Source organism: Natrix helvetica, assembly GCF_964273705.1.
Source record: "Natrix helvetica genome assembly, chromosome: 4".
Classification (NCBI taxonomy): Eukaryota; Metazoa; Chordata; class Lepidosauria; order Squamata; family Natricidae; genus Natrix; species Natrix helvetica.
The window spans coordinates 99,492,540-99,506,494 of record NC_138550.1 but is presented as its reverse complement, the minus strand read 5'-3'; the positions used below and the strand labels follow the sequence as shown (position 1 = coordinate 99,506,494).

General features: G+C 40.8%; 1 protein-coding gene across 1 annotated transcript in view; it reads left to right on the top strand.

The window, feature by feature from the left end:
- Positions 1–12,181, top strand: part of NEDD9 (neural precursor cell expressed, developmentally down-regulated 9) — a 71,469-nt gene extending 59,288 nt beyond the window's left edge. The window contains exons 3-7 of the mRNA XM_081951894.1: positions 174–275; positions 3,147–3,248; positions 5,204–6,397; positions 9,228–9,317; positions 11,166–12,181. Coding sequence (XP_081808020.1) covers positions 174–275; positions 3,147–3,248; positions 5,204–6,397; positions 9,228–9,317; positions 11,166–11,675 — 1,998 coding nt within the window. The 3' untranslated portion in view covers positions 11,676–12,181. The remainder of the gene's footprint in view (positions 1–173; positions 276–3,146; positions 3,249–5,203; positions 6,398–9,227; positions 9,318–11,165) is intronic.
- Positions 12,182–13,955: the final 1,774 nt, after the last annotated feature.

Below are 13,955 nucleotides of genomic sequence, written 5' to 3'. Positions count from 1 at the left end.
ATTTGTTACAAATGATTGAGATGAGCTAAAATATAAATATGCTAGTTGGGTGTGCATATTTTTTCTATCCAAAATAAGGATGGTTAAGTTTCTCACTAATAAAACCACCAGATAAAATGCATCCACAAATGCTCACTATTTATACTGTTCTGTACTTCTCTTTTAACCTTTAGGTGGTAACTCCGGTCAGGTCAGGACAAGGTTATGTTTACGAGTTTCCTACCAAATACCAGAAGGATACCTATGATATCCCACCAGTTCGTCCTCTTCAAGGGGTAGGTAGTAATAAAAATGTCATCAGCTCTAAAATTAAGCTGCCACCATGGTCTTGACATTGTAGCTATTCCCTCTGCACATATTTCATTCTCGCATTCTAAATTAAACATGTGACTTGCTTTCTTTTTAATCACAAGATGAACTTTTTTGCTTTCTAAATAGAAAGAAATAAAAATAGAATATTTTACAAATACACTGAAAGCTGGGAAGCAGAAAAAGGAAGAAAATCCACCTCTTTTGTTAAGAGAGACAGTTAATTCATCATGAAAAATATGAGAAGGCCGTAAATATTCTCCGTTGTATAGGGGTTTTTTCTCTCTAAATGCTGAACCCATTTTTTTTTTTTGCGTGAACATTTACAATAAATAGAGCCGATATTAGTGCAACATCAAATCACTACAGTAAAACTATGGCTTGAGAGAACATATGTAGGGACAAATCTACATTTGTATTGTTTTCACAATGGTGTCATTTGCAGTTATATCTTGATTTAATAGATAAACTCATTTTAACAGAAACTTGTTAGACATTAGACAGATGTTAGAACAATCAGTGGAACAACTTGCCTCCAGAAGTCGTGAATGCTCCAACACTGGAAGTTTTCAAAAAGATTTTGGTTAACCATTTGTCTGAAGTGGTGTAGGGTTCCTGCCTAAGCAGGGGGTGGACTAGAAGACCTCCAAGGTCCCTACCAACTCTTTTATTCTATGATTAGTCTGCTGAATGCAAACCAAGTATTTGTCCATTACATTCAAAATCACTGGCATCTTATTAAATTCAGGTTTTACTTTAAAAGGAAGTACTTATCTGAGAACCAGTCTTTATTTTTTAAAATTTATCTGTGTTACATGCCTACTGGGCTAACTAAACTGAGTTTCATTTTATTCATGATCGCGTAACTACAACAAGATTTGGGCAAGCCCTGATGAAATCTGGGGTCTACTTCATTGAAATAAACATATTCCAGTGGGACTGAAACAGCAGTCAGGGATAAGGGAACAAGCTCAAAAATAAAATACAAAATACCCACGGATTGCTGTCATGGTAAAGAGACCTCCATTACTTGTCCCAGCTTCTCCCAACCTAGCAGTTCGAAAGCACATAAAAAATGCAAGTAGAAAAATAGAAAACACCTTTGGTGGGAAGGTAACAGCGTTCCATGCGCCTTTGGCGTTTAGTCATGCTGGCCACATGACCACGGAGACATCTTCAGGCAGCGCTGGCTCTTCGACTTTGAAACGAAGATGAGCACCGCCCCTAGAGTCGGGAACACATATGTGCAAGGGGAACCTTTACCTTTTAAAGAGGCCTCAGAGAGGTCAAACCTATGGTACCATTCTTTCCTTAAGGATTCGATAGTTTCCCACTTTATTAGTACGGCAATCCCCAAAACATGAAATTGGTTCTGTTTTGGCATTATTGGAGCTTTTCTTTCAGGAATAAGTAACACACACACACACAACCTCATAAAATGTTTCTAGCTCCACATCTAATATGTAGTGGAGAATATTTTTGCTGGCCTTGGTGCAACAGAGTGTGGAGTGTTCTTGCACCTCGTAAAAATTGTTGGGGATTAGACATCAATGTGAGGATTAAGCATGGTTACCCTCAGCAGCTGCACTCGTATTTCAGTAAAGATGACAGCAAGGGGTTGGGGGCTGAGATAAATCACAAGAATTAATTCTTCAGAAGGATCAAGGTCTCTCTTTGTTTTGTTTTTTTTAATTTGGGGGATCATCCTGAGCCTGACTGCATATATGGCTTAAATGTGTCTCTCTACTTTGTTCTTTCTTCTTGACAAGACATCACTATCAAGTGATTTGGACCGAAAAATAATTGACCTACCAAAGACCTTTCACAGTGTTTTATAGGGTGAAAAGGACCTTAACTCTGCCTTTTTATCTTCTGTAGCTGGGAACCACTGTGTACATTATGTTTTTTAAGTGTTTCTTTCTCTTTCTGTTAAGATCTGAGGTGGGGGTACAATATCGCATATTATGCTTCTTGCTGTACTGTATTGTCCCTCATCTTTGGTCATAAAAATAAACTGATAAAAAATAAACTGATCAGAGAGCCAGGATTGGCTACAGCTCCCTGCTGAGCTGTCCAAGAAGCCTTAAATGACTGGTTGACTTCATTCAGTTCTTTCCCCCCACCCCCATCCCTTGAAAAAACCCCAGCACTTCCAAGTCTTGATGGCAGTTAATCCCCTGATAATCAAAGGGGGACTTTCACTCATCTGCTTCTGGTGTGTTTCTTTAAAAACATCAGAGGCAGAAAACCTTTCAGCAATAGAGCACTGCCAAGATATTTTGCTGCTCGGGGTAAAGAACAAACATATATTCTACACACACACACACACACACACACACACACACTCCTTTATTTTATGTGCAGAAGAGAGCTGGACTTTAGTCCTAGGGAAGCCAAGATATTCTTAGACCATCCAAGAGGAGTCACGTCGTTTGAAGGGGCCAACGTGAGACATCCAGCAGTGTCTTCCTGAGGTGATCCAGGAGATTCAGGAGGAATTCTCAAAAGCCATTTCTGCTTCCCAACTTCGTTCTGTGAGGCACTTGCCTCAGGGTGCCTAATCCTTAGGGCTAGCCCTGAAACGAGCCCCTCGGCTCATGAACCAAAGAAGTTTTTCAAAAGTTCACGGAAGGGGAATGGGGAGATTAAGAGACCATAAACACATTTTGTTTATTGTCAGGAGACATTGGACAGACATGCACGGCTATTGGCTGGATCAGCTTTAGTTATCCTATCGAGACATGCCATTTGCCAAGGAATCAATTAGAGAGCCCAGACAGATTTCATCAAGGCTGAAGATGTTTTTCTTTTGCGTAATGCATTGTTTCTCTGCTTAGATCTATGATGTCCCCCCTGGATCAGTTAAAAGTCCTCCACAAGCAGCTCAAATGAGTGATATGAAATCTCAAGGGATCTATGACGTTCCTCCCACTAAAGGGGTAAGTTTATTGAAGTCCCATTTAAAGCAAACATGTAATTTCATGCTGGATTGAAGACATGTTTAAACAAAAAGTATATTTTGCATTGAAGAGAAGACGGGAAGAAATAGCAGAGTGCTTTGAACTCTGGGCCTGTTAACATTCCCCTCAAGCTTTATAGCCCATTTATTTTTTGTTTGGTTTTTTTTTATAACTGTTATAAAAGGTATACTGCCGAACATAATTATTATCCTTATGTAAGATATTCTTGTAATTAGTGTTTTTTTTTTAAAAAAAATATCTGTACACATGCAGTGGACTGATTGTATCTTTGTGCTTATCTAAGGGGAGTTCAAAAACTATGAAGAAGATATAGTCTTTTATGAGGTTCTGTCAGCACAAATCTCTCTGTAAGGTTACTATCAGAGTGCACATCGGTTGTGCAGTCAGTTTGTCTGGGCTTCACTTCTGTGATACACTGACTGGATTCACACATCATGTGAACTGTTAATATTGCTCCTTTGGTTTAGCGTGTGGCATCAGTCCAGTTGGTTTGGTGAGGGTCCTTCCACATGCTCCAGTCAAGGAAAGAGACAGGCTTGACTGTCCCTCCAACTTGTATGGCAGTGGTAAAATTCAATTTTTTTACTACCGGTTCTGTGGGTGTGGCTTGGTGGGCATGGCAGGGGAAGGATACTGCAAAATCTTCATTCCCACACCATTCCAGGGGAAAGGATACTGCAAAATCCCCATTTCTGGGGCCAGCCAGAGGTAGTATTTGCCAGTTTTCCGAACTACTCAAAATTTCCACTACCAGTTCTCCAGAACCTGTCAAAACCTGCTGAATTTCACTCCTTTTGTAAGGGCTATTGCAGTCTGTGCACATCGAGTCAATTAATGTTAAAATTTGATCAATTGTTTTGCCGCTCCAGAAAAATAACACAACTAAAATAAATTTACTAGTTTTTCTCTCTGATGAGTTTTCACTGTCACGAATCTTTTCCTCATCCCGGCCCTTGAATTTTTTTTCTCCTCCTCCTAGATTGAACATTGAAGGACATTGTTCCTCCATTGTTGCTGATCTGAAGTAATTTTGCTATATTGCTAGGGAACAGCTTTAAACGCGCACACACTTAGATACACAGCAACAAAAGAGCAAGGGAAAGGACAGGGCACTGAGTATCTTGAGGGAGTTCTCAACAGCTACAATGTGGAAAGGTGAGGATTCTCAAGGTATACCACACAGCAGCATGCAAAGAATGTTGATGATTTAGGGGTCAGGTGGAATGGGTTTAGTCAGCGACTATTAGGCTGACGTGTAAACTGGATCAATTTGTAATAGTCTTTATGCAGAGCATGTCTTAGTATCCTTGACGTGTAAGTAGTAGGGTGAGGTTGTCATTTTTGTGCTAAGTATCTACTGTACAAGATTTGATGTTTGTTGAGCTCTTCTGTTTGAGTTTGACAGATTGCGATTCAGAAACATGTCTCCAGCTGCTCATATTTCATAATGTTCAGGTTAACTGTGCTGTAGGAAAACCATCTAAAATAATCGCTTCCTGGGCCAGTATCAACTTTCACTGGCCACTTTCAAACAATTACATTATTTTTCTGGGATTTTACCATATTCAGTCAGAAACCGCTCTTCCACCTAGTAACTCTGCTTATTGTCCATGTAAATGGTAATCATATATACATTTGATAATTTAATGTCATGAAGAGTCGTGGTGGCACAGTGGCTAGAATGCAGTATTGCAGGCTAATTCTGCTGACTGCCAGCAGTTCGATCCTGACCAGCTCAAGATTGACTCAGCCATACATCCTTCTGAGGTCAGTAAAACAACGACCCAGATTGTTATGGACAATATGCTCTGTAAACCGCTTAGAGGTGGCTGTAAAGCACCGTGAAGCACTATGGTAAGTGCTATTGCTATTTCTTTTAGCCTAGTAACTTAAGTTTGCCTGTTGTGTTCCAGATCTGTACCAATCCCTCTTCCTCATTCAGAAATGATATGGATGCTAGAGAAGGAATCCCTGATTTGGCTGCTGGCGTAAAGCATGAAGCGAGCTCAGAAGGTGTATATGATGTCCCTCCTTCCACAGCCAAGGCAGCCATCTCTTCTGAACTGACACCACTCCAACAAGGCCTCTATGATGTTCCAGTGAGCCACCAAACTCACTTTGTTGGACAGCAAATAGTTCCCCAGGCAGATATTTATGACACCCCTCGGGGAATTCCCTTTCCTGGACAGCATCTAGCATTCGGTGAAAGTCTGAATCCAGATGGAAAAGAAGGAATATATGACGTCCCTCCACAGGTCACACAGGACACTAAAAGGCTACAGGATGTCACCGATGGGATAAACCGGCTGTCTTTTTCAAGTACAGGTAGCACCCGGAGCAACATGTCCACATCTTCCACAACATCAAAAGAATCTTCTTTTTCAGCTAGTCCTTCTCATGACAGAAGAATAGTTCTGGATCCCGACTCGGCCATCGAGAGACTCTATTGGAATCAGAACACAGTGGAAAATGCTGTCTCCAGTTTGATGGCCTTCGTCAATCCCGACTGGCGGTCGTACGAGAGCATGGAAAAACATATCAACAGGATACACACTGCGGTTGACAAAGTGGAGCAGTCCCTGGTCGACTACCTCCATTTCGCCAAGGGGGCCACTGCCAACGCTTCCTACCTGTCGGAACTTAGTCTCTACAATAAAATGAGGAGGGAGCTGCAGAGATTGGAAGATTCCTATCAGATTTTGACCCAGACTAGCCACGACCTCAGTAATTGCAGCTGGTCCTTGAATGTCCTAGCAGTCAACAAGCCTCAGAATAAGTGTGATGACCTGGATCGTTTTGTGATGGTGGCAAGGACGATCCCAGATGATGCCAAACAGCTGACCACCAGCGTCAGTGTCAATGCTGAGGTGCTCTTCAAACAAGGACCTTGCAGCTCCTATATAAAAACCGCATCTGAGGGCATGAACCCTGCTGCTGATTATGTGTATGATAACCCTCAGGCTCTAACATTGCACCCTGGAGATAAAAACCAGGACCACTGCACTTCTCTATCACCACTCCTTTCTAAAAACCAGCCTTACCAATGCAATAGCAATAATAGCTTAGAAAAAAGCTGGATGGATGATTATGATTATGTGCACTTACAGGTGAGTCCCACCTACCTTTTCTAGAGGTGTCAGCCAGAGCAGGGGTCTCCAACCTTGGCAACGTTAAGATTGGCGGACTTCAACTCCCAGAATTCCCCAGTCAGCAAAGCTGGCTGGGGAATTCTGGGAGTTGAAGTCCGCTAGGCTTAACATTGCCAAAGTTGGAGAGCCCTGATCCAGAGGCTTCTGGGATGTTTATAAGCAGGGCCTGAAGTCAGCTGTCCTTCCTTGTTGTTGCTTTACTTTTACCTATAGCGGATAATATCCATCTTCTAACTGTCCTTTCAAACTATGCCTGAAGTCATAGACACACCCATTAGAAATGAACTTCCCAAGTCAGTTGCTTTTCACCTAATTTTCCTTGTTTCAATCATTCAATCATGAATGCCCCAAACCTGATTGATGGGTGAGGAACAAGTGTTTTTCTATATTGATACATAATAATAATAATAATAATAATAATAATAATAATAATAATAATAATAATAATAATAATAATAATAATAATAATAATAATAATAATAATAAAATTTGAATTTATTAGCCGCTCCCTTTCCAGACAGGACTCGGGGTGGCGTACAATGGAGCATATAAAACACAAAACATATGTGCAAACACATAAACATACACATATACAAAGACATACATGCATGGAGGAGGTAACAAATTATATCACATTAGACAGTTAAAAATCACCATTAAAATACCCCAATTGTCAAACACAATTTAAAATTTAAAAAATTTAAAAGAACTGTCAGGAGGAGTAAGAAAAATTTACGGTTGAGCCAGGCCAGATAATTGAAAGAGGTGGGTCTTCAGCTGTACATGGAAGGAGCAGAGATCGGAAGTAATCCTGATGTCACGGGGGAGGTCATTCCACAGGGCTGGGCCCATCACAGAGAAGGCTCTGCTCCTGGGTGTCGCCCCCCGACACTGTTTAGCGGACGGCACCCGGAGAAGTCCCTATCTGTGTGAGCGGATTGGTCGTAGGGATGTATGGGGCAGGATGCGATCCTGCATGTAACTAGGTCCTGTGCCATGAAGCGCTTTAAAGATCATAATCAAAACCTTGAAACGCACTCGGTAGACTACAGGAAGCCAGTGCAGCTCGCGCAGGAGAGGTGTTACAGGGGAGTATCTAGTCCTCCCCATAATCACCCGCGCGGCCGCGTTCTGGACCAACTGCAGTCTCCGAGTGCATCTCAAGGGAAGCCCCATGTAGAGAGCATTGCAGTAGTCCAGGCGAGACGTCACTAGCACATGGGTGACTGTGCGTAGGGCATCCCGGTCCAATAAGGGGCGCAATTGGCGCATCAGGCGAACCTGATGGAACGCCCCCCTTGCCACGGCTGTTACATGGTCATCCATGGACAGCCGGGCATCTAGGAGGACGCCCAAATTGCGCACCCGTTCCATGGGGGCCAGTTGCACGCCCCCAATGGCCAGAGATGGAAGCAACTGGTTGAACCGGGAGGCCGGAAGCCACATGATAGTTCAGGATATTTTAACCCTGATTAGATATCGCCACGATGTAAAAAAGATGTGGAGACTCTAGAAAGAGTGCAGAGAAGAGCAACAAAGATGATTAGGGGACTGGAGACTAAAACATATGAAGAACGGTTGCAGGAACTAGGTATGTCTAGCTTAAGAGAAAGAAGGACTAGGGGAGACATGATAGCAGTGTTCCAATATCTCAGGGGTTGCCACAAAGAAGAGGGAGTCAAGCTATTCTCCAAGGCACCTGAGGACAGAACAAGAAGCAATGGGTGGAAACTAATCAAGGAGAGAAGCAACTTAGAACTGAGGAGAAACTTCCTGACAGTTAGAACAATTAATCAGTGGAACAGCTTGCCTCCAGAAGTTGTGAATGCCCCAACACTGGAAGTCTTTAAGAAGATGTTGGATAGCCATTTGTCTGGAACGGTATAGGGTTTCCTGCCTAGGCAGGGGGTTGGACTAGAAGACCTCCAAGGTCCCTTCCAACTCTACTATTGTATTATCAGAATAATAGTTAGACAGGACCTTGAAGTTCTTCTAGTCCAACCCCCTGCTCAGATAGGAGATCCTATACCATTTCAGATAAATGTCCAATCTCCTCTTAAAAACTTCCAGTGTTGGGGCATTCACAACTTCTGGAGGCAAGTTGTTCCACTGATTAATTGTTCTAACTGTCAGGAAATTTCTCCTTAGTTCTAGGTTGCTTCTGTTCTTGATTAGTTTCCACCCATTGCTTCTTGTTCTGCCCTCAGGAGCTTTGGAGAATAGCTTGACTCTCTCTTCTTTATGGCAACCCCTTAGATATTGTAACATATCTAAGATCTGTGTTATGGATCTGCCATCTCTTTCATTTTCTAGCCAGTGAGTAATTATTGTCTTTCCCTACTCCACTCTCCCTACTTGTTCAGCAGAGAATAGAAATTGTCTACCAAAATGCACCAGTCGGATTGTGGGTTCCGGAGATATGTCCTAACTAGCCACTTTCTATCTCCTGTTAAAATGTTATTCAGCAGTACAAAATGCAGCTGGACCATCATCAGGTCAATAGAAATAAAAATGAAAAAGCTCCAGCCATACGACAGAATGCACGAAACCCTTTAGTGCCTCCTTTGCCATTTCGCAGGCTGTGCAACTCCTGTTTATTAAGATCATATCCAAACTATAAGTTCTCATTGTTCTCATTTACTTTTTCCTCACTACTAATTAAAACCCAAGGGGGTAAACACAATAAAATACCTGCTGTTTAATAAACTAGTTAACTGCCATGTGAAGAGGTGTTCATTTGTGTGATGGGATTTATTTATTTATTGTATCCCAATTTTCTTCTGATTAGGGGAAGGAAGAGTTTGAAAGGCAACAGAAAGAGTTGCTGGAAAAAGAAAACATTGTTAAGCAGAACAAGACGCAGCTGGAGCATCATCAGGTAAAGATCCCGACAGGTAGCACCCAAACAATCAGGAAGGCAAAATAGAAAGACAAGGACCCTGGGATTCTGGGAGGTAGAAATGTTGTCCTAAAAGAACACTTGCATCAATGGAGGCTTTTAAAAAAAATCAAGAACTTGCGTTGCCCAGTGTCAGTTAGACAGTGAGATGGTTGGCAAATAAAGTTAATAAACATAATCATCACCATCACAGTCATCAAAACCCGAGCGTACAATTTATTGATATTGCTGTACCAGGAAACACCAGAGTCGAAGAAAAGGAACTAGAAAAAATCATGAAATATTGCAACATGGCCATCAAAATTACCTGATTATGGATTAAACATGTGACAGTGATACCCATTGTCATGGGGGCACTTGGCACCATGTCTAAGAATTTTACACAGTACATCAAGAAATTGCAGCTTCCTGCAATAACACTAGCAGAACTGCAAAAAACTGCACTATTTGGAACATCTTATATTTTAAGAAGATACTTGGCCGATACCTAGGATGCTGGCAGCAACCCGTATCAACCATCAGTGCCAGTTAATATTTGTCATACATTTTTGAATTGTCAGTTGACTGAGTTTCATTTTTAAAATGTTAGTGTTATATTAATCCGGTTTGTTTCTTGGATTGTTTCTAATTTTCTTTTAAGTTTTGTAATATGTGTTTTTTAATGCTGTACGCCGCCCTGAGTCCTTTGGGAGAAGGGCGGCATATAAATCCAATAAAACAAACAAAACAAAACAAACAAACAATCATGTTTAATGAATAAAGTATATGATGATGATGATGATGATGATGATGATGATGATGATGATGATGATAATATAGAAAGCAACATCTCCAACTATATATTTACTTACTAAGAGATATAGTATAAGTACATTACACGTGATACTATAATTCCTGGCTACATTTTCTCTGCTTCAGAATAGAATTCATATACAGGGAGTAGGAAGAGTCCAAGTCTTCTACCCATTCCTACAAGGAACCATGTTTGAAAAAAATGTGAATGAATTTGTGGGTGGAGAAGAACAGTTTTTTAAAGCTTCTATTGATTGCAAGTGATTATCTTCTCCAGAACACTATAAGCTATAAGGAATTCAAATAATCAGTTTACTCTCTGACTCCTCACTCACAGTAGCTTTGTATCGTCTTTTCCCAAATGCCACCCAAGAGTTGATGCCTGTTTGTTTTTCTCCAGTTTTCTCTGGATGATTGGGGAGCACCCATTGGGGATGTCTATGGAGATTCTCAGTCAACCAAGTCATGGTTGTCCCAAAGGTGCTTTTTCAAGAGGCAACTGGACTTTCTGGTTTTTCTTTGAAAACATTTCACTTCTCATCCAAGAAATTTCTTTAGCACTGACTGGATGGTGAGGAATAGAAGGATTTAATTCCTTGCAGACAGCTGGGGATTTGAAGAATGCTCCCATTCCCCACCATCCAGCCAGAGCTGAAGAAGCTTCTTGGATGAGAAGCAAAACATCTTCAAATAAAAAACAGAAAGCCCAGTTGCTTCTTGAAAAAGAACCTTTGGGACACCCATTGGAGATGTTTGTTTTTTAAGTCATCACAATCATGATGAATTTAGATTATTGTTGCTCGCTGATACATCCATAAATCTATGTTCCTTGCATATGACAGTCTAGAGACTTGTAACACAAAGATCATAATAATCATCAATTGAGAAACGTTTTATACATTTCTCATCTTGGGATTCTCCACTGTAGCCCACTGATCCTAGGTTGAACTTGCCAGGTCTCAGCAATCTACTAAAAGTAAGTGTACTAAGCACTGATAGAACTACATGGCGTTGACTTTCCTATTTGCCTTTCAGTTGAATCAGTTCCAGCGATTAGAACAAGAAATCACAAAGCCAATAGAAAATGACATCTCAAAGTGGAAGTCACCTCAAAGTCTTCACCCAACAAAGAACTTGGTAGCCACTCAAGAGAGGCAGCTTCTTTTGTTTTATTCAGAACAATGTGAAACTCATTTTAACTCCCTCCTGAACGCCATTGATGCCTTCTTCAGCTGCATCAGTGCTGCGCAGCCCCCAAGGATCTTTGTCGCTCATAGCAAGTTTGTCATCTTAAGTGCTCATAAACTGGTCTTCATTGGGGATACCCTGACTAGGCAGTTGACAACTCAGGAAATGCGCAACAGCATCATGAATTCCAGCAACCAGCTGTGTGACTTGCTCAAAAGCATTGTTATGTCAACCAAGGTGGCTGCCTTGAATTATCCTAGCACATCCACTTTGCAAGATATGGTGGACCGTGTGACAGATCTTTCCCATTATGCACAGTTGTTTAAGTGTTCTTTGGTTCACATGGCGTCTTACTGAGATGTACAAGATGGACTCAAGCCAACAAGGAACTGGAACGTGTCTTCTATAATATGTACAGATTTGAAACTTGATCATGTAATATTTTTTTTCTGTAGATGTTTTTATATGGAAATTTTTAAATTCATTTTATGGATTAGAAAAGACAATTTTCAGCAATCTCAATGTATTGGTTTTAATATACATTTATAAATATTAAATGAATTCTCATATATGTATATGTGGGGACATTTCATAGAATCTATTATGTCAGCACCTTAACAAAAGCATCCATCAGTTGTGTAATGTATATAGGGGCTTAATTTTAGTAAACCCATTAACCTGATGCTACATTTCCCTTTCGGGGTCTACAATGTATATTTTATTTTAGCTTAATTATGCCATGTAGACAATGTTGTAAAGGCTATGGCAACTCTTAAATATTGTTTTACGTCCAAAGGAAAGATGCCAACAAACCCTATCTGGAATAATTGTTAGTAAATAAACTATATCTCCTTTAACACTAATGCTCTGCAAATTTTATTTGGAAATGAAAGCATGTATATTTCCACGCATTTCATTTCAGAATGACTGATTTAATTTTACCTTAGATTCTGCAGACTGCCATTTTGAAAGATATAAATTGTACACTTCACAAGAGTAAGAGCCAGTAATTTGGATCTCAAAAATTGAGGTTGCCTTTGGATGAAAGCGAAGGCACACCAAAATGCTAATCCTCTCTTGTCATAGTTATTCCAATTTTCAGCAATCCAGAACTGGTTACTTACAAAAATACTAGTTCCCCTTTTGTGAAGATCTGATAATGTTCAGAGTCAGAATCCACCCTGAGTTGAGTTCAAGCAACAAGGAACCAGATAATACAGGGTGAAAAGTATAATAAGTGATGCTCGAAAGGTCAAATGATGGATCTATAAACCACAGTCGGCGATTAGATATCTTTCTCTTCCAGGAAGACAATAGATATGATTCAGTTGAAGAGTGCTTGAACTTACTAATTGGGAGGTGGAGAAACGGAAAAAAAACTACTGTTGAACACCGTGGGGCACAGCTTCCATCAAATGGTTACCCCTGAGTCTGATGGATCATTCTCTAATTGTGCAAGCAAGACAAACTTATACCACACACTGGTGGATACGGCACAAGTTGCAGGCTGAGTTATCCTCTCTGGGTGACAAGGGGAAAAAAATCAATACGAGTCTTGTTATGTATTTACAGTTGATTAACATTTATACATTTCTCAATTTCTTATATGATGGCTTATAGGTGCTTCATCAATGTTGCACATTAATGGTGCTACAACACAGGTGTATCAAACTCGCGTCGTCACGGTGTCATCACATGATGTAGCGGGACTTTTCCCCCCTTCGCTAAACCAGGTGTGGGCATGGCCAGCGCATGACGCATCTGGCCTGTGGGCCACGAGTTTGACAGCCCTGTGCTATCACAACCACCTCCTGTTTCAGAGTTTTTCCTTCAACAGTAACAATTGCTGCCATACAGTAGAGTTAGGGTAACTTTAACTCTGCAGCAGCAAGGATTAAAGGGCTAGCGATGTTCAGTCATGATTGAAAGTTCAATGGCGTTTCTGTCTCTGTTGCTCTGTGATCATTTGTGCTAAGCTAACTCTTGCACGCTGCTTATGCAGCAGGTTGCTGCCAACTAAATGTTACCTACAACCTTGTGATCAGTTGTCAACTTAAATAAACTACAGGTCTTTTCTGCACACAACAGCATGTTTTTTTGTAGTCTGGGTCTTTGTAGTCAGTATATTTATTTGTCAGATAATGCTTTACGTTACAATCCAATCTATGCCTGTTGACTCACATCTAGTGGTTGCCGGTTGCAGTCAAGAGATTCCTGCTGTTCTCTTTCATACTAATTTCTACAACTAGTAGCCTTGATCTAAGATTGGCCAACAAAGCATGGTGAGGAGTTCTTTTCATTGCTGCTTTCCAGTTATTACACATCACTCTTTGTAAGAATTACAATTATTTGTTTCCAGCTTGTTAGGTCAGAATACCAACATCTTACATAGGTTACACATGTTATCTCCCTAACAACCTAGTGGGGTAGGTTGAACTGAAAAAATCTTACTGGTCCATTTAGTCAACACTATATAAACAGGCAGCAAACCCCACACACTTAAGATGTAATGCCGTGGTAGTGCAGTGCTTAGAATGCAGTATTGCAGGCTAATTCTGCTGACTGCCAGAAGTTCGATCCTCACCGGCTCAAGGTTGACTCAGCCTTTCATCCTTCCAAGGTCGGTAAAATGAGGAG